Source organism: Panthera pardus, unplaced genomic scaffold (assembly GCF_024362965.1).
Source record: "Panthera pardus isolate Hobbes unplaced genomic scaffold, ASM2436296v1 HiC_scaffold_15, whole genome shotgun sequence".
NCBI classification, from domain to species: domain Eukaryota; kingdom Metazoa; phylum Chordata; class Mammalia; order Carnivora; family Felidae; genus Panthera; species Panthera pardus.
Genome location: NW_026526710.1, coordinates 12,980,672 through 13,001,560, shown reverse-complemented (window position 1 = coordinate 13,001,560; position 20,889 = coordinate 12,980,672). Strand labels below are relative to the sequence as shown.

The following is a 20,889-nucleotide window of genomic DNA, read 5'->3' as shown; positions in this document are numbered from 1 at the left end:
ATTTCTAGGTATGTATTTCATTTTCAAATCCATGTTTCAGATAGATAGATAGATGATAGATAGATAGATAGATAGATACAAATCACACAAAAGGAGCAGCCCAGAGGCTGCAGGACCACAAGCCATGGTCTCCCAACCCACTGGGGAGATGGTCAGGGAGAACTGCCTGGAGGAAGCACCATGTGAGTTGGGTTTTGAGGGGTGAGTAGGAGTCAGCCAGGCAAAGGCCGAAGCGGAAGAGGGTTTCTGGCAGGAGAAACAGTCTGTGCTCACCTGGCAGTGAACCGACAAGTTTGGTGGCTGGTGATGACAGAGTCCGTAGGAACCATGTGCAGGCTGGGTGTGGGTCACGCCAGTCCATGTGGGGTTAAGTAAGAACTCGTCCCAGCGGGTACTTGGAGCAGTGAAGGGGCATTTTGGGGATAGACTATTGGCAGAGAGCCTCGGCCTGGCTCCGGCCATCAGCTGCATGGACAAAACCCAGAAGAAGACAGGTTTGCTCATGCTAGCGGAGGGCGCAGGACCCTTTCCTGTGCCTGCTGGTCATCTGGGGACCCTTGCTGCAGTCCTGTGGGTGATCGTCTCTGTTCGGTTCCTATCACAGTGACCCTGAAAGGTGGACCATCTCCGAAAGAAATAGGACAACAAATGACAACAGACCCTGGGCATTTGATGAGTTGTGGCCATGAATATCCTCTACGGTTAATCCTTTGCAATTTCCAGCTGTGGGGACCCTGGAAAAACAGCTCCCGAGGGCAGGGGTGGGCTGTCTTGCTCACGGCTGTGCCCCCTCACACAGTGTGTGACACATAGTACATGCTCAATAAATAGTCGACGAAGATACGCTCGGCACAGACAGAACTGGGCACCATGAGGCCGGAGATCCCCTCACCAGCCACACGATGGGCCACCTCACCTCAACACAGCTCTGTTCTCAACTCTCTACTCTCGGCTGCAAAGGAGCTCAGGACATGATTTAAAGGTAAAACAAAACAACAACAACAAAAAACCAGTGTTTTGAAACACAAATATCCCCCTAGAGAAGTATACAGATGTCTGCCATTTACTCTGAAATGTGTCCAAATAAGAGAATGGGTTGACAGGTTGAGAGAGGGGCAGATAGATGGATGGGCCAGGACAAGCACAGGAAAAGGACCACGATAGCAGCCAGCACTGAATGACTGTGCGTCTGCCACAGCGAAGTTGACCTGTTGGTGTTTGGAAATTTTTCATAATAAAGTGTCAGGGGAAAGTGACCTTGGGTTAAAAGGCCAACTGATTTGTGGATTTGGAGAATGAGGTGGGGGAGGCAAAGCAAGAGGCAGAGGTTGGGATGACCCAAGCAGGGGGTGCCAGTTTGGTAGCACTCTGCTTTTGTGATGTGGACAAGCTGTACGTCCAAGGACACGGGGTTCCTTCAAGTGGTTTGGGCGGGGGGGTGCGTGGTGCTCCAGAATCTGCTGATCCAGGGAGGGAGAGACTTCAGTGAATGGAGAGGGTAGCTTGTCCCCAGCCGAAGCCTGGCCCTGGAGGGGCCGGGGTCTTGATGGGGATCCGAATGAGGACGTTGGTTGGATCAGCTGGGGTGGGGGCGGGGGGGGGGGGGGAGGTGAGGCGGGGGGCCGGTGTAGATGGTGTCCTCACGTGCCAGGACGTAGCCTTTGCAAAGGTTCAGGATTTACGGGACAGCAAAAAGCCTCCCAAGATCGGGTCTGGGTCAGCCTGGGTGCCTGGCCCCCACCTCACCAGCTGTGTGAACTTGGGCACGTCTCTTCTCTCTGAGCTGGAGTTTTCTTGCCCATAAAAGTGAGGATAGAGTGTAGCATGCACTTGAGAGACTCTCGAGGGTCACATGGGATGAGGTCACCACCCTGAGCATCCAGTTTGGATCCGAGCTGCCCACCGAGGCCTCTGGCCACACTCAGTGGCATGGTCCCTCCCCTCTTCCCTGGAGGGGGCTGCACTGAGTCCCCGGAAGGAGGAAAGTTGACCTCGTCAGGGAAAGTACTATCAGCTGATTGCCAATGTGCTGAACTCCGCCCCATCAGCCGGCAGACAGCAGCAGGCACCCATTTTTGAAATCAAGCTGAAAAGACCAAGTCTGCCTGTGACTTCCGGGATACAAACTGTCACAAACTGTCTGACTTCTGGGATACAAACTCCTATCAGAGCTTTGTCTTCCTGGGATGGGGGCTTGCTCAAGATCTCAGCCAATGGGGCAGGCCGGTGAGCTCCAGGGCAATCACCCAGGCAGGCGGCCTGCCTCTTCTGGTCCAGGTAATAAGTCAAGGCCAAAGTGCTTCCTTTAAAAAACACTTTATTCCACACATCTCCTGGCGGGATCCCCCACCCACTGCACCTGGGGAGCAGCTCGTTATGGACCTGCCTTTCCCTCCAAAACCAAGGCAGCCTCCCGCACATGGAAACATTCAGTTCCCGAGTCAGCGTGGAGTCCCACACCCTCCCCGAATGGGCCCCAGGATGGGACAACAGATAATTCCTCTTTCTCCCATCCCTCACTGCCCCCATGACACCTTCATGTGCCAGGTCCGTCACTGGCTGATGGCCAAACTCTGGTTTTTTTTTCCACTCAGGCAGTGGAAGAATCCGGGCTGGTGGGGGGCTTCCCTGGGCAGCCTCGTCGGTCTCTGAACCGGCAAGGTTCCTCAGACAAACTTCCCATCCCAGCCGGGGTGGGGGGGGCAACTGCCCCCATCGTTGGCACCCAGGAACTGATGGACAGGGCCGGGAGGATAGCAGGCCCCCGATGCCGTGCGGCCTCCAGAACCCAGTGCTGGAGGGCAGGTCGCAGGGGCCTCCCTGAGCAAATTGGTGTGGCCCTCCTGGTCCATTCCTTGCAAACCAAGAGCTCTGCCCCTTGGGGCCAGATCCCTGCCCAGACATCAAGGCACCAGGTGAGGGGGTGCCGGCAGAGGGGCCCTTCGAGGTGAGTAGTGGCAGTCCCCGCAGTGACACTCATGAGCCAGCTGGGCTGTGAGCCTGGTGACCGTCTGCCTTCTGCCTTCGTGTTCCCAACCCGGCCACGAGGCTGCACGCAGGGGACCGGGGGGCCATCCTTGGCCTCCTCCCAGGGAAGGGGCCGGCTGGGAGGGCTGGGAGCCACACGGAAGCTGTCTTCAAAGGTCCTGAAATGTGCGGCCAAACAGTTCTGCCCATTTGCTTTCCCTCTTTCGAAAACAGAATCAGCACGGCCTTACCAGCGAGACGTTCCTGGCGCTCCTCTAGGGGCCACGTGGGGAACGACATACCGTTTTATTCTCTTAAAAAACCATTCATGCCCTTTCCCAGGTGACTTGACAGTTTCCGAATAAGCATCATGACAAAAAACCAGGCTGTTTCTGCGCTTCCTTCCTCAGCCTACTTATTCTGCCGAACTATGTAAGACGCTTACAATCAGGAGTTGGTCTCAGTAGAAAAATAAAAAGATTCTGTGATCTGATATAAAACGAGCCCAAGAGAACACCTGGAGCCCGCACACCAGGCACTGGAAAGCAAAAGGAAACTGGGGGGTTTGGTTTCAATGTGATTCAGGGATGCAGCAAAAAAAAAAAAAAAAAAAAAAAAAAAAAAATGATGTCTCAAGAGACACCAGAGCCAACTTCCCAGTGATGGAGAGGAAGCTATTTCTGCTCGGAAGGGGCTCTCCTGAGCTTTTTATTGAGACAGGAGTGAGTGGGAGGCCAGCAGCCCTGCAGAGATGCCTAGGGTTTTGGGGGTTTTGAGGGGTTTTTTTTTTGCTTTTTTCTTTTTAAAAAGCAAACCCCCAAGGTCCTGATGAGGCCTGCGGTAGGCGGGTCAGCGTGGTTTCTTTTGCCCGTGGTCCTGAAAGTGGCCGGGTGGGCCGGGGTCAGGTGGAGGCTGGGCTGTCCATGGTGGACAGGAGGTGAATGACTTCAGCCCGCTCTGCTGAGCTAATGTGCTGGCTCAGGTACACTATGCAGTCCACGGCCACGTCAGGGTTGTCTTGAACCAGGCTGCAGGGGGAGGGGAGAAAAGGGCAGGGGTCATTCCTGCCACTTAGTTCAGGGGGTCCTAAGGCAGTCGCTAAGAATTCCTGTGTGGGGCCATGCCATGTTCCTGGGTGGGTGACAACCCAGGCCTCCCAAGTCTCTTTGTGCCGTGGTCACCGTGGCGGGAGAGGGGGAGTGGTCCCATACGGCAGGAGGGAATTCTGGGGGTCAGAACACTTGGAAGGACAGTGGACCCTGTCAGTCACTAGCTGTGTGACTGGAGACCCAGTATTTCCCCTAAATTTCAGCTTCATTCCCTAAATGGGGTCCCACATGATCGACTAGCCATCTCACAGGGGACCCCATGGGAATGGGGTGAGCAAATCCTTTGGAAAGGCTGGTACCTACGGCCTAGCAGTTAAGAACGTGGGCTCTCCCAGATGCACTCTAGCCGTGACCTTGGACCAGCTGTCCTCTATACTCCAGCAAGGAATACAGCCCCCGAGCCGAGGACCTCGCACACGAGGCTGAGCCGTAGGCCCGGGGACCATGCAGCGTCGTGGAGTCAAGCTGGCACTCTGGGGTCAGGCGGCTGGCGGTAAATCCGGCGCTCGCCAAGAAGTCCAAGGCATGGGCGGGTGGGCCACTTACCGTCTGATGGCCTTGAGGACGGAGTCGCGCTTCAAACACTTGATGTTCTCGCGGATGGTGGAACGCAGGCCGCCCCCGCCCTGCCAGTGCTGTTCCAGCCACTTTACCACCATCTGGTTGTTATCCCACAGGTAGGCCTGGGGGGAAGGGGACAGGCAGCCTCAGAGAGGGACCCCTGAGCAGGCTGGCCCCGGGAGGCAGGCACGCACGCACGCACCCACCCGTCCTGTCTCCGCCCAGGCCCACCTTGACGGCCCCCTCCGTCTCCACGAACCACCGACGCAGCATGGACTGGATGTGCACGTGGCTCAGCTCACTGCTGGCCTGCAGGATCTCCTGCTTGACCTGGTCCTCCAGCAGGAGGCGGCGCAGACGCCAGTACAGGAAGGCGCGTGAGGTCTTCCACTCCACGATGTCCTGCGGACGAGCCCCAGGCCTGAGCCCTCCGAAGGGGCAGGGGCGGGCAGAGATGCAGGGTGCTGCCCGGGGCGGGGCCCTGGGCTAGGTGCACGCTCGGTGATCATTCCCGTTTTACAGGCGGGGCAGCTGAGGCTCGGGGCGGGGGGTTGGCGGGGCCAAGATTTCACCGGGACTCTACTCGGGCTTCCCAGAGGCACGGAGGGGCTTAGGCTGGCTGGGAGGGAGCCCCACACACAGGGGTGGTAGGTGAGTGTAGGGTATCTTCTTAGGGGCCGAGCGATGGGGTGGGGCTGGTGAAGGCCAGTGCTGGGCGGGAACAATCCTTCCCAAGTCTGGCCCGTGGTTAGAGACACCCATAGAGGTCAGACTGGTGGTTCCCAAACCTTGCTGCCTGTTGGAATCGCTTGGGGATTTGCAGCCATACTTATACGGGGCTCCGACCCCCTGATACTCTGATTTAATTGGTCCGAAGAGCCACCTGGGCACTGGGATTTTTTTTTTTTTTTTTTTTTATCGCTCCCCAAGTGTTTCTAACATGTAGCTTTCGAGCCCAGATCTGCTCCGGTTGGAAACCAGGTGACCTTAGGATGGGGCATTCACGTGGGGCTCCCACAGCTGCAGGCTCTTACAGAGATGACACCCTTCTCCAGCATGCCTTGGGCCCTGTCGTGGAGGTCGGCGAACAGCACCGCCACCTGGTGGTAGATGGGCAGGAGCAGGTCCTCCCGGGCCTTCAGCTGGCCCTCCAGGTCCTTGCGGTCCTTATCGGAGAGCTCGGACACTCCTGTGGGCAAGGGCACAAACCAGGGTTTGCAGGACAGGCCTGCGCTCTGATTCGGAAGCTGCCCCCAAACCAAGCTGCTCGCACGGTCTCAGAAGCGTGCTTACCATGGCGAGACCGCATTCAGCATGCAACTCTAAATGCGCCCCCTTCTCGGGAAGAACCACTGTGCTCACGGGCTACGATCACTTACTATTTTCCACACATATTGCAAAATACAATTAAGGGGATATTATGAACAGCCCTGGGCCAATTTCACACCTTAGATGAAATGGACAAATTCCTTGAAATATACAAACTATGGAAGCTCTGCCAAGAGGAAACAGATCCCCTGAATAGTCCTACATATAATAAAGATGAATTTGTAGCCAGAAACCTCCTATCAAAGATTTAAAGAAATAATGCCAATTCAGACTCAGAAAATAGGAGGGAACACCTCCCAACTCATTCAAGAGATCAGCATTTACCCTGACACGAAACCAAAGAAATTACACACACACACACACACACACACACACACTCTAATAAATCTTATGAAGGGCACAGTTATAAAGACACTGTCACCCAATATGGACTTTTAAAGAGAATTACATCTAAGGCTACAAGTGAAACAAAACTATCACTCAGACAAAATTGGTAACACACTTCAGGTCTGATGGAAAATTCGAAAGGGACATTTTGCTGTGCAAATTCTCATCGTCCTCACTGGCCCCAAATACTTCCATTGTTATATTTTATGTGTGTTCAGAAATAAATACACTAAGGCACTAAACACACTTTTTAATGGTAAAGGGCTGATTTTGCTATATGAACGTGTTTAACACATCCCCCGATTTTTGGAGCTGTCTTCTGGCACGCCGGCACTTTGTTTTTACCAGACTAGAACCCCCCGGGAGGGGAGCGGGCTGGGTCTCTCTTGCCCTCTGAGACCTGAGGCGTTCCCACCCCTCTCACCTAGCTGTTCCACGAGCTTCTTATAAACTGGGTCGATCCTCCTCATGGTCTTTATCAGATCTTTCTTCCGGAACTTAATCTCCACTGTTCCCTCCGGCTCCAGAATGCTCGCCCTGAAAAAAGAAGAGGAAGGGGTGGAAGGTGTAGGAGATGTCCCCCCAACAACCTACAGCCAGGAGACATGGGGGTAGAGACAGGAGAGCCAGGAAATCCGGGTGTGAGTTCTTAGATCTTTCACAGACTCACTCTGTGACCTTGGGCAAGTCAGAGGGGACTCTCCGGTCATCTGCTTCTATATCCATAAAATGTACAGGGGCTGAGCCAACTTCTTAAAATCACGTTTTCTGAACTCTGGAATGCCCTTTCGGCTCTGAGAGCATAGCCCTCCTGTTCTTCAGCGACAGCCCTTTGTGACTTTCCTAATCTCTGCTCTCCTCAGGCCAGGGTACTGTTTCTGATCTCCTCCAAGCTCACAAAGGCACAATGAAGAACTCAACATGGTTCAGTATGAGCTGGCCCTCTCACTCACCCCCACACTGCCCCCTTCATCCTCTTTTGATAGTTTGGAAGCCTCAAGAAATACTTGATGTAGCTCTGAGCTTCCTGGTGGCCAGAGTGAAAAGGTAATGATGACCCCACTTGAGGCTGCTCATGTCCCGAGTTGTCCTGGAGGGCGGACCTCAACAACCCCCCGTGATGGTCTAGGTGCACTGAAGGCAGGACAGGTGTCACTCATGTGCACCATATCACAATATCTACCATGATGCCTGGTACATAGTAGGTACTCAATAAATAGTCACTGAATGAATGAATGGATAACAGACACAGGAAGAGGATGCCTATATTTGGGGCAAAACTACTCCTGAGGTCTTGATATCCTACACAGCATGTAGCTTAGAGTCTTCCTTTCTTTTTTTTTTTAATTTTTTAACATTTATTCAGTTTTGAGGGACAGAGTGTGAGTGGAGGAGGGGCAGAGAGCAAGGGAGACACAGAATCCGAAGCAGGCTCCGGGCTCTGAGCTGTCAGCACAGAGCCCGATGCGGGGCTCGAACTCACGAACTGCGAGATCATGACCTGAGCCAAAGTCGGACGCCCAACCGACTGAGCACCCCAGGCGCCCCAACTTAGAGTCTTCACTTTAAAGTTACTCAAGCACCATGTGGCAAGTACTACTGTCATTGTCCTTTCTGTAAACGTTCCTGGAATGAATGAATTCCTCCTTAACAAAGTGCCACAGGTTTCTCTCTCCCGACGAACCAGTAACCTCTCAGGCAAGTATCTGTCAGTCATTTGTTCAGCCAGGATTTCCCAACCACCTGCTAGCGGTCAGGCATTGTGTGAGGCCCTGGCCTATAAAACTGAATAAAGCACAGCCCCTCCAGGAACTCACAGCTTGGGCAGACTCAGAGCCCAGGGAGAACTAGAGGACTGGTTATGTTTCCCTTTTTATCCTGGCTGCCAGGAAGCTCAGGTGCCATGAACTCTCCTGATAAAATCCACCTGTGCACTGGAGGCTAGTTTCGGACTGGTAAAATTGGAGCCTCTCCATCCTTCAGAACCTCAGAATGCCCTGGCAATTCCTGGCCAGTGGCTCAAAGATGATGGGGCCTCGGGACTGGGGGTGAAGGGAAACGAGGCTGAGGGTCACACACCCACCTGCTCTCCTTGTCTGCGTACGTTTCTATGCACAGGGGGTTGATGGAGGAGTCCACGACCACCCAGGAGCCCCCCCGGAGTTCCCCGTTGGGTGGGATATAGATCAGGACGGGCTGTTTGTACTGCCTGAGGCTGTCCACGATGTAGGCTCCAAACTTCAGCACCTGGTCGTACATGTCTGAAAGCAAAGCAGTTAGTGGCCCGGTGAGGAGGCTTCAGGCCCCAGCACCTGCCACACGCCAAGCCCCCAGCCGTCGCTGTCCTGGGGAGCCTGAGAAAGCGTGTTCAGCCGGGATGCTTCGCGGCACCATGGAAAGGGCAGTAGAGGAGGCCAGGTACAGACTGCACCTTTACTGTCCGTGTCACCTTGGCCAGGCCACTCTCCCCTCCCTCACACTGGGGCCTCTCAGTGCCTCCATCTGTAAAAGGAAGCGTAGGGCAATCTCAAGGGTCCCTTCCTTCCAGCTCTGACTCCGGGATGCCCTCACCGGTGACTGCCCCCCACCCTGTCCTGCCGTTCCCAGCACACGGAACCCTATCCAGCAATAGCACAGATCCTTCCCTCCTGCCCACAGACAGCGTGGTCGTTATTTTCCACCAAGACGAGGCTCTCCGAGTACCAGGCACCTTATGTGGTTAGGCTGCAATAATAAAATCAACCATCATCATGCCAGGAGCTAACACCATGCACCCGTGATCAGCTCATATCAAACCCTCACTTCAGACCTCTCTCAGGTTGGTCTGACTCTTAGCCCCTTCACAGGAAGGAAAGTTCCCGGGGTCGCCCACCCTGCCCTGCCCCTCACAGGGTGACCTCTGGCTAGTCACACTAGGAGCCCTCAGTTCCTCATCTGTGAAATGGCTGGATGTTCCCTGAACTGCTCCCATCCTTGGAGGTTGTAGGGGGGCTCGGCTAAGATGATGACGCGACAGCGCCACCTGGAGGGGGTTTCCCTGTCCTGGGTGCTGACCCCGCAGCTTTGGGACACCCACAGGAGAGGTGGCTTTACCTTTCATGCCACCGGAGAACCCCCTCCAGTTGGCAAAGATTATCAGGGGCAATCTCTCTCGGTTGAAATCGTTGATGGCCTGGGCCGTCTTGTAGGCTGAGTCTGGGAACCACACCTGGCCCGCCTGCTGGATTATCTGGAACACAGGGTGCCCTGGATCAGACTCCTCTGTGCAAGACCAGCGAGGGGACACGGGGACAGTCTTCTGAGCCATACCCTAGAGGGCAGGCAATCTGATCTGCGTTGGCACCCACACCAGAGCCAGGGCTCACAGGGAAGGCCCGAAGCTCACCTGCTGGGGGCCCTGCTTCTGCAGCCCAGGGAGGTTCCTTCTGCCTCATTTACAGGCTCAAAGGGGTGCCAAGCCAGTCCAGGCCATAGTGAGTCCTAGGACCCACCCTCTGGCTCCTGAGCTCCTCCCATATGTGCCATGGCCCAGCTAGAGTCAGTGACAGGGACAGGGACAGGCGCAGAGGGCAGGAGGGATTCCCAGGGACCTGTCACCCCCTGAAGAAGAAAGACAGCGTAGGACATTTATGCATCCCGCAGAGACAGTGCTGGAGACGGGCGCCCCTGGGGCCAAGGACTCCCCTGAAGCTGGAAGGGCAGGCGTGTGATCCACTCCGGCTGGCTGAGCCAGCTGAAACCACAGTCCCAAATTCCCAGCCCTCTGACCTTGGCCTCAGAATCCAGGTTGGCAGGGTCTGCAGGCACTACCACCTCCACGGTCCGCGTCTCCACGGCGATCACTCCAACAGGGATCCCCCCTAGCCTGTGAGGTGGAGCAGGGACGAGCGGGGAGCTGGGCGGCAGCCCCCTTGGATCCGGGGGTAGACGGGTCCGCCCAGCCCCGGCTGACATTCTATGGGCATCCTGGGTACCTGGGCACTAAAGGCTGGGACGCGGGCATGCGTGCAGAAGCGTGCACAGCTTTTACTCTGGCGGGTTATTTTACTGGAAGGCAAAGAAGCCGTTCCAAAGCGGTAAGAGCCTCCTCGCCAGCCGGCGGGCTGGAAAGGTGCCATCGGCGCCCTTCTTGGGGCAGCAGCCATCGTGGTGACGGGGAGGGTGAGGCCAGTGCAGGAGCAGCGCTCTCCACTAGAACTTTCTGGGACGCTGTGTTGCCCCTGGGCCATCCAGAACAGCAGCCATGACATGCTACCCCGTGCGGATGCTCAGCACCTGAAACGTGCCAAGGGCAACAGGGGAAAGGAATACACCTTCCTCTCTCAAGTCACCGAGATTTGAATTGCTGCACGTGGCCAGCAGCCACCGCGCGGGACGGGGCGGGTCTAGGCACCGAGGCGTGCTTGCAAAGGGGTGGCGGATGTGGAGCCTGAAGGAGCTGCGGCTCAGAGGATTCCATGACATTAGTCACTGTCACCCGCCTGCTACCAGCCAGGCCGGAGCCAGGTGCATCCCTGGGTCACTCGTGACTACGAGGCAGGTGGAGAGAAAGTCTTTAAATAAAGGAAGGGTTTCCATGTAGAAGAGGGAGATCTCATCGCAGGTCTTAAAAAATAAAACACTTAGGGAGGAGGGATGAGCTGTTAGTACTAGGCTTAACATTTGGTATTTTAATACTTATTTATTGCCCGGGAGAGAAATAACAGCACCAACAAGGACAGGAATAACAGCCGCTGGCACTGACGGAGCACTTAGGGTGTTTGAAGAGCTTGACACATGTCCTCACAGCAGTCCTCTGGGGGCAGGATTATCATCCCCGTCTTGCAGATGAGGACGTAAAGGCCCAGAGAAAGTGAAGGACCTTAGATCTGACTCCAGAGCCTGGACTTGTAACAACTACCTCGTGCCACGATCTGAATGCTAACTTATAAGGATAATTATAAGGGTCAATTATACGGAGAGGATCCCGCAGGTGGCCAGACATGTCTAAAATGATGACGGCTGCACCACTGAGGGGTGAGCTGCTCAGCTCTGAAAGCATCCAAGCGATTAAGCCGTCCACCAGCTCTGCGTAGACAAGAGGGCTCCTGATCGTGGCCCTCGTGGAACAGACCTCATAGTTTTGAGTGTCTGTGTAGTTTTCTGGTGGGAGCACCCAGCGCTGTCTTCTGATTCCCAAAGGGGCAGACTCTGGCCCCCAGCAAGCAGATGGCTGAGATGGCCTTTCCTAAGGCCACAGAAAAATCCAGACTTTATGAAGAAGTTCAGCCTCCAGAAAACCATCCCCCCAAATTGGTTTTCCTTTCGGAAAGCCCTGAGGCCAAAAGGAAAGTGTTCTTGGGGGTCACCCAGGAGGAAAGGACCCATGGCTAGTGCCTAGGAGTCCCAGTGCCTGGTGAGGCCAGGCGAGTGCAGGCTGCCCCGTTCCCAGGGTTACCTCGCTCTTCCTGTCACCACCGTCTGGGCCCAAGGCGCCATGATTTCCTTGAAACTGCCGTGGTCAAAGAATCCACTCTGCCAGGATCCCTTCAGAGCTGTGGGCAGAAGGGCAGAGGCCCAGGCCAAGGGGCTGGGTTGATGAGGGTCCCCATGGTCTGCCTGGTGGGGCAGACAACCTGACCTTCACAGCCCAGACACCTGTTTCTCCAGAAAACCACACAGACCCCGACCCCATTAAAAGAAAGCAAAGCAAAGCAAAGCAAAACAAAACCTCCCAAAAACACGGTTGCAGAAAATACCCCAAGTCAGGAATTCAGCCCATTTGGAACATCCAACCGTATCAGCTCCTGCCAATGCCAAATGCACGGAGATCCTAATCCCAAGGATCAGCCCAGGAGGCAAAGAGAGCTGACAGGTCCCCTTCAGAAGATGGGATTTGGGGAAGGGACCACCTGCCCGGGAAACCTCATCCTCAATGTGCCGGCAGTAGCTTAATAACATTTAAATGTTAACTGGGGGCCATCTTCGATTTCAGAGAGAGAGACAGACAGACAGAGGGAGAGGGAGAGAAGAGGGGAGTCGGGGAGGGGCGGGGGAGGAGGGGAAGGGAGATGACTTGGGGAGGGGGAGGGGACAGAATATGATGATGCCGATTGCAGCCGTCCCTTTCAAGGAAGCATTGGCGCCCTGGTGTCCGTGACTCCGGTTTGGCCAAGGAGAAAGGAGCCAGGTGACGCGAGGGTCACAAGCCGCCAGCGAGGGAGGCTGGGTGCCTGAAAACAAAGGAGCCCAACTCCCGTGTCTGCCCGAGGGCTGGCCTGACCAGATGGAGAAAACGGTCAGAAACAAGGTGGACATTTTTTTAGTCAAGATAAAGCCATCCCCCTCAGAGCTCACGGGGAAGAAAGCTCGAGAGAGGCACAAGAGGGGCACGCGAGCCGCGGGGTATCCTGAGCCGGCAGCGCCCGGCGCACCCCTGACGGGCACCCCTCCTGCACCACGCAGCTGGACGGGCAGGCGGATCCCTAAAGGCAGCGGCGTCTGAAATTCCAGACTCGGGATCATGGTAACGGGGTTAGCTCAGCTTCCCTGGGGTGTTCTGCTTGCTCAGGAGGTAATCCAATACCTGCCGGAGACAAGCTTGCCCCTTTCAGAGAGGGGGTGGGGGGGGGGTGTAGTCTTGTCTCTGAAACCCTGATGTCCGCATTTTCCTATGTAACCACGGGGCAGCTCGGAGGGAGGCCAGGCCCCCTGTTGCACTTCCCCTGCATCTGCCAGCCCGAGGACCCAGAGCCTGTGCCCACCGCTTCTTTATTAACGACTTAGGAAAAGTATAGAGAAAAGTGCCCCCCACCCCCAGCCTCCACTCCCTCTGCGTTTGATCTCAGGTGTCCCCTTCCGGGATGTGTGACCAAGGGAGGATCGGGGCTTCTACCAGAGGGCCCCTTCACGCCTTCTTTTCAGAAAAGAAACCCAAGAGCCAGGTCTCCGGCAAAGCACTTAGGGACTCACTTGGGTGAGGCCGTCCTGCAAGCAGCCACCGGGGGTCGTAGGGAGCCCTGGACGGGAAGAATCCAATTTCTCGGTCGATGGGGTCCGAGGGTGTGGTGATGGGGACTGGACTGCGATTATCCTAGAAAAGAAAGCGGCCTCAGTCTTCTGTGCCGGTCAGCCATGCCTGTGATCTGCTTCTCCCCTCCGACCATGATCATGCCTGCCTGCGCAGCAGAGCCCTGCCCGAATTAGCCAGTCATCGCCAGCATGAGTGGCGTCTGGTGAGGGCCTGCCAAGGTGCAGGCTCCCAACATCATGGTACTGAATCACCAAGGGAGCTCCCTAGGGTAGGTGCTATTGTTATTCCCATTTCACAGATGAGGAAACTGAGGCTCAGGAAGATGCACGGACTGTCCCAAGGTCTCACTGCTAGCGATGAGGAAGCCGGGAATCGGATCCAGCCCGACTGCAAAGCTTCAGGGTTCTCTATTGTTCAGTGTTACCTCTTTTGATGAGACGCAAGGCCACCCCTTTATAAAGGATCAGCACATAGCATCTTACAATGGCATTAAAATTTTCTTTTAATGTTTACTTAGTTTTGAGAGAGAGGCAGAATGCAAGCAGGGGAGGGGCGGAGAGAGAGGGAGACGCAGAATCCCAAGCAGGCTCCGGGCTCCGAGCTGTCAGCACAGAGCCCGATGCGGGGCTCGAACTCACGAACCGTGAGATCATGACCATGAGCCGAAGTCAGATGCTTAACCAACTGAGCCACCCAGGCACCCCAGTGGCATTTTTTTTTTTTTAAAGCAAAGAACAGCTAGACAGAGCTGGGTGTCTGAGAGGGAAGGAGGGAGGAGTGAAGAAAAATTAAGCCCAGCCACAAGGGTGGCACTTCCTGGCTCCCAAACTCCCATACCACCCAGCAAGTGAACCTGATGACAAAGTCTTCCAGACTCTACGGTGCAGAGTGGGGGGGATACTGGACCTTTGGCATATAGGACAGCCACTCCAGGATGGTGTACACGCCCTCGAAGTCATCTGGCACAGTGACGTGGGAGACGCCGTTGTAATGCATAATCTGCACGCCGCCCAGCTGGTTGTTGGAGGTGTAAACCTCTCTGCCCAGGACCTGCTTTGACATGGCAAGGTTAGCAAGGGCCCGCCCGGCTCAGGCCCCTTCCACCTGCTGGGAAGTCATCTCCCTCGGCGGTCCTCAACCCTGGCCACCCGTGACAGTCACCCGGGAGTTTTCAAAACTCCCAATGCCCAGGCTGCATCCGGACCAATTACAGCAGAATCTTTTGAGGCTGGGACCCAGGCATCAGTACTTTTTCCTTAAACTTCTAGGTAGGTGGAACTCTGCGGCCCAATTTGAGGACCAGCGATCCAACCGATTACTTGGGTCTTCTCCAAGGTGAAACCCTACCGGGTATTTCTGATTTGGCAGGTTGGCGCCGAGGCCTGGGAATCTGCATTCGTAACAAGTTCCTGGGTGATGCTGCTGCTGGTTCTGGGACCAGACTTGCAGAACTTCAGTGGGATTTTATCAGACATTATCTTACCAAGGCTTTTACAGCAACGTGGGGTATGTTTTCATACAGTGAAAACAGAATCCCAAACCGCACGCTCACCAGGCATCATGGAGACGGAAGATGGGATGGAAAGACACCAAAATTTGAGTAGGAGCAAAATTACTTTTTTGGGGGGTGGTCTTTTTCCAATTTTCTACAATATATAATGCCACCTTAATAATTTTTTAAAATTTAAACTGTCAGCACACAAGAGTTTTAGCACAAGAGCCTAACACTTAGAAAAAAATTGTTTTGGCTCCTGAGAGACCCAGATGAGTACAAATTGGAAAAACAGCTCCTAGCTCAGTTGGAATGACACTGGTTTCATACTGAGAAAAGTCCCCCATTGGGAGACAGTGGTTATGTTAAAATGAGTCCTGGCCCCACACGCCCGCCCCCTACAGTCTCCTTTTCGGTCACCTTGTTGAGAGCGCTGGCTCCCGTCAGGATGATGTGCGAATTTTCCACCTGGATCACTCGCTGGCCCAGCCTCACCAAGTAGGCCCCGATCCCAAGGGCTCGGCAGGTCACCTGTGGAGACAGCAGCCCTTGGGAATTCCGGAGGCAGGTGTGGCCCGGGGTGGGAAAGCCCAGGAACCCACTGGGCACACGTGGAGGGTACGATTTGGCCACTGGCAGCCTGGCTGGTGACCAAATGGCACAGGCACAGGCCACTTCTTCGCGCTCACCTAACCTTGGCTTCCAGAAAGAATGTGGTTAATGAAGAAGAGTGTTGTGAGGATAGACAGCAGACACAGAATGTTCTGGTTGTTGCTTCACACAAGGCATAGCTTATATGTAGTTCTTCTGAGCCATGGTAGCCTCTCACACAGCCACAGGGTATCTGGGAGTGCGTGCAAAACTGGTGATATCTGACTAAGGTCTATACCAAGGTAAGAGTGTTGTGCCAATGTCAATGTCCCGGGTTCGATAATGTATTATGTAGGATACTGCCTTGGGGGAAGCTGGGTGAGGGGGACAGAGGACCTCTCTATACTGGCTTGTAACTTCTGGTGAGTCAGTCGTAAACTTTTTCAAAATTATATATATCTATATGGTTATCTATCTATATCTATATATACATATATATAGATAAATACATACATACACACATATATATGTCATCATATATAATTATATATATGATATATGTCATATATAATTATATATTACATCATCATATATAATTATATGATATGTGATATGTCATAATGTATATAAATGTTATATCATTATATGTATGTGTGATATGTGTTATCATGTAATTATATATTATATATGTCATATCATGTCATATATATGTCATATATCATGATGTCACCATCATAATGATATATATACATTATGACATATATCATATATATCATGTTGATATAAATGATATTATATATGATACATATAAAAATATGTACTTTGGAACATATAAAAATACATATCTTTTGTAGATATTAATATATATAGATTTTGAAACATATATGAAATATATGTAAATGAGATGCAGAACACTAGCCTAAGGAAGACACTCATGGCCACATTTTCCACCCTGGAAACTGAAGATCCAACATCAAATGTAAAGATAAGGTCTTAAACGACAATCTACCATGAAAGAATAGTATTACCAGAAACAGCAAATATTTTTGAAAAGGCCAAGGGAGGGAAGGGGGAGATATTCATTCAGTACCAATTAAAACCAGACAAAAGTTCTTCTAAATACTCAGTACCTTTTAAATAAGAAGACATTGGACTGTGGTTCAAACACAACTATAAAAAGATACATTTTGAGATAATTGTTAAAACTGACCCCCGGACCAGGTTTCAAGGATATTGAAGAATTGCTGTTGATGTTGGTGTAAGAACAGTACCGTCATTTTGTAAAAAAGCATGGCGGGGGAAGGTCTTTAGTAAAGATCTGCATCGGAGCATCCACAGATGGAAAGACAGGGCCAGGGGCTTGCTTTAAAATATCCCCAAACAGGAGAGCAGAGGGGCCGGGGGGGGCAGGACGAGCTGCTGGCTGACAATCACCGGAACTGCATGATGAACGCACGGGACGCTTACAAAGATTCCATAAGAGAAAGGCGAAAAGGAAAAGGAAGTATAATAGGAGGCTCACCAGACTGATGGTGACGATCTCTTCGTAAGCTAGGGAGGACTCCCCTGCAATCATGCCCGAGCCCTTGAGGTTCTCCACGCCCAGGCCACGGTCCTTCCCGATGATATCCGTGATGACATACCTTCACGAACCGAACATGGATTCAAGACCAAGCTCTAGCCCAGAAAAATTCAAGGCGGACGCACTTCCCCAGGACCCAGGGCAGGAGGGACGGACGAGCAAGGTGAGGGAACAGAAGGTGACAAAGCAGCCAGGGGTGAAAGGAAAGCAGAGGTCTAGGACCTTCACAGTTGGTCCTGAAGTTTCTAGAAGGGCAAGTACAGCATCAGTAATTATCATCCTTCCAACCAAAGATGTCTGCCTTGCCCCCACCCTGCCTACCTCCAAAAACCATCTAGAATAGCGTTTGGTCTACAGAGAGATGGGGAAAGCCACTTAGTTCACAATCAATCAATCAACCAATCAGTCAGTCAAAAGATTCTATGGCCACAGAAGTGTAAGCCACTAGACAGCCCAGCCCCTGTTAAAGATTCACAAGACACTGCAACCGTTAAAGGTTCTGAGAAGGTCTGCAGTAAAGATGCTTTTTAGATCTCCTTTAAATCCAGTGTTCCTCAACTTACTTGATTATGGAACTTTTTCTACACTACCCACCTCCCCCGCAAACATATCACCAACTAACATTCCAGAAAACCTAGCTGGGAAATTCTGATTTTGTCAACCTCACTAAAACAAAACAAAACAAAACAAAACAAAACAAAACAAAACAAAACACCTGCAAAATTCCCTGGAAAAGATAGCTGGTAGCTGGTAGCCTTGAACCTTCTCACTGGAGCAGACTCCCGCCTTGCCTACACCTTACCAGCCTGCCAAATTGCTGCTGTGTCAGTCTGGCTAATCTGGGCACAAACATGAGCTGGCAGCTCCGGGGAACCCATCTAATTCTTCTTGCGTGATGTACTATTTTTATGAAAGCTGTGACTCATTTTGGGATGGCAAGGAAGGGCTCGCCCTGGAGAATTCCCCAGGTGTCTAAGTCGTCAGTGTCCAGAAAGCTCAGGGGTCCCCACTGTACAAACACCACCACCCCATTTGAAAACGTCACCCACAAGCCCAGAGGCAAAGAGAGGGATTGCCCATTAGCAGCTGAGGCGCGACCAGAGGCAAAATGAAGGAGCTACCTGATAAATTACTTACCTGGACTCTCCCTCTTCCTCAATGTGTTTACAATGGACAGAGTTTAGGGAGCTGATTCTGGTGTAGTCTTGAGGCGTCAGGTACAGGTATTTAAATCCCTTAAAAACATATATACTCCAGTGAGGCTGTGAATTCAGCTCCCTGCACTCCACAGCCAATGTTTTTTATAAAAAACCACGACACTATAGGGGCGGAGGTTAATAACGAGTCAACAATGTGTTAACAGCCTAGTTAACATGTCTGATGTTAATACCATATTCATAACGGCTATAAACTGAAGGTCTGATCAGTGCTAAGAGCTTTCCACTCATCTTTACACACAACCGCACATTTTTCCTGCTCTGATCCAGTTCCTCAACGATCTTTTCATCGTTGCTCCCCTGAAGGGTCTCTTTTGTTCCCTTATTGCCAGCTCCCTCCACCAACTTTTATTATATAGTTTACGAACCATGCGTATGTATGCGTATGTATATATGTGTGTGTGTACGGATGTATGCATGCTTTTTACATGAAAAGAATAATTTTTGTCCCTCTGGCAGAGGCGGGATCACCCCCTTGAGAATGCATGCTTTGCCTGCAAAAAATAACTGTCCCCTGCAGTTCCCCGTCGTGAAATGCGCCCTTTTCTCTCATTCACTGCGCCTTTATCGTGGCTCGTGTCTCTACGTCTCCGAGATCATTTCTGAGAATTCTCTGAGGCCAGGGACTATGTCTCATTCACCTTTGTATCCTTCATGTACAGTGCATTCGTGCTCAGCCTATATTAGCTCAACATTTACAAACTTGTCTTCATTATCGTTCCCCTAAGGTGCCTTTTTAGACATTTCTTCCTAATTGCCACCCCGTCTCATGAAATGTTAATACTGATCAACTTTATACGCCTTTTGTGTGCTGTTCGTATGTCTGTGCTTTGTACACAAAGACCGCGAAGATTTTTTCCGCCCCTCTTGTGGGCGCCATCACCCCCACCGGGTGGCCTCACACCGCCAGGCTGGCTTTGTGACGTACTTTGTGGGGGTCTCCTGGGTCCACCCAAGCCACCTGGAACATGTGCTTGATCTCCTCTGCAAGGCTGATACAGGCCCCACTGTTGGCTGCGAGGTAGATTTTGGGGATACCCTCCGCCCGGGCCATCTCAGACGCACGCAGGTACAAAAGGTCTTCTTCCAGGCCGAAGGACCCAATGCGGAAGGTGATGTCATTGCTGATGACGATCGCGTCCCGCCCTTCTGGATACTCTCGGGTCTTAAACCTCATCTTGAAGGCCACCATGCCCACCTGCCGAGGGGATGAACGCACAAGGAAAACGGTTTGTTTCTTCAGGGGGACATTTTTGGAAAGGGTGATTCCAGCCAGGGGCTGGGCTCTGCTGAATTCTTGCCTCATTTCCTCCAGGGAGGCGGTTCATCTCCACCAGCTGGCCCTGAGGGTCCAGCACGAGCTCGGTGTATGTCAGGATGTCTTTGGGGTACTTGTCCGCGGAGCCCCACAGTTTAAGGAGAGCCTGGGGACAGGGAAAGAAAGAGAAAACCCGAAGTCACCATTAGGGAGGCACATTTTCTAGTTCTCTCTTTCTTTAAAGCATCCACTCTTTAAAGCACGCACAGAAAAACCACACAGAATAATAAATACCCAAGCACCTACCTCGTGGTTCTGTCAAATCCTAATTTTTCCGCGGTTGCTTATGAATTTTTTTAAAGGAATAAGAAAAATGCAGTTGAGGCCCCTGGTGTAGCCCTCCCCAACCCGTCCCTCCAACCCCTCCCCAACCCCAGATAACCATCTGTCTTGAACTTAGCGTCTACTAGTCCCGTGCATGTTTTTATGCATTGTATATGCATCCATTTAAAACGTGCCGGGCGCCTGGCTGGCTCAGTGGGAAGAACACGTGACTCTTGATCTCGGGGTCATGAGTTCGAGCCCCACGTGAGGATCGAGAGTTGTGTGCTCTTGGCACCCCTGCGTGATTTTAAAATTTAAATAAATGGTCTGGCCCTGGACACATCCTTCTGCACCTTGCCCCATCGGCTCCCCCATAGGTGTGAGATATTTATCCATAATGAGAAATTTAACTCTGGTTCATTTTTTTCTACTATTCAGTTTCCATGGTGTGAGTAGACCATAATTTACTTATCCATAGCCTTTTCTAAGGAACATTTAGGTTGCTTCCAATTCTACAGTATTAACAATAAGGCCGTAACGAGCGTTCTGATGGTCTCATCTTATAAACCTGGATGAGAGTCTCGCCAGGTAGGTACCGAGGAGCGGAATTGCTGGGTCACTGGGTTGGTGAAGCTTCAAGTTTGATCAATATTACCAAACTGCTCTCTCATTTTTTTATGTTTATTTTTAGTTTTGAGAGAAAGAGAGAGAGAGAGAGAGAGACAGAGCACAAGTGGGGGAGGGGCAGAGACAGAGAGGGAGACACAGAATTTGAAACAGGCTCCATCCAGGCTCTGAGCTGTCAGTGCAGAGCCCGACGCAGGACTCAAACTCACCAACGGTGAGATCATGACCTGAGCCGAAGTCGGACACTTAACCGACTGGGCCACCCAGGCGCCCCGTGCTCTCTCATTTTTAAAGACCCTTTACAGGTCCAGTAGAAAGGCATAAGAATTCCTTTGCTCCATGCACTTGGCCATACTTGTTTTGTCAAATATTTTAACGTTCACCTGTCTGCTGGGTGTGAAATTATACTGCGGTATTAATCTGTTCTCTACTG

The 20,889-nt window shown here is 52.4% G+C and overlaps 1 protein-coding gene across 7 annotated transcripts in view; it reads right to left on the bottom strand.

The window, feature by feature from the left end:
• Window positions 1–2,300: 2,300 nt before the first annotated feature.
• The window catches only part of ACACB (acetyl-CoA carboxylase beta), a 107,995-nt gene continuing 89,406 nt past the window's right edge, over window positions 2,301–20,889 (bottom strand). For 4 of the 7 annotated variants that reach the window (XM_019467195.2, XM_019467196.2, XM_019467197.2 and 1 more), the window contains 16 exons: window positions 19,549–19,671; window positions 19,176–19,445; window positions 18,168–18,265; window positions 16,971–17,091; window positions 15,278–15,388; window positions 14,272–14,415; window positions 13,305–13,425; window positions 11,791–11,887; window positions 10,122–10,218; window positions 9,447–9,582; window positions 8,437–8,614; window positions 6,778–6,890; window positions 5,672–5,826; window positions 4,869–5,039; window positions 4,623–4,759; window positions 2,301–3,995 (listed from right to left, as the gene is read on the bottom strand). In XM_019467195.2, coding sequence (XP_019322740.2) covers window positions 3,869–3,995; window positions 4,623–4,759; window positions 4,869–5,039; window positions 5,672–5,826; window positions 6,778–6,890; window positions 8,437–8,614; window positions 9,447–9,582; window positions 10,122–10,218; window positions 11,791–11,887; window positions 13,305–13,425; window positions 14,272–14,415; window positions 15,278–15,388; window positions 16,971–17,091; window positions 18,168–18,265; window positions 19,176–19,445; window positions 19,549–19,671 — 2,199 coding nt within the window. In that variant the 3' untranslated portion in view covers window positions 2,301–3,868. The other 3 variants (XM_019467199.2, XM_019467200.2, XR_002085164.2) reach the window with 3 other exon arrangements.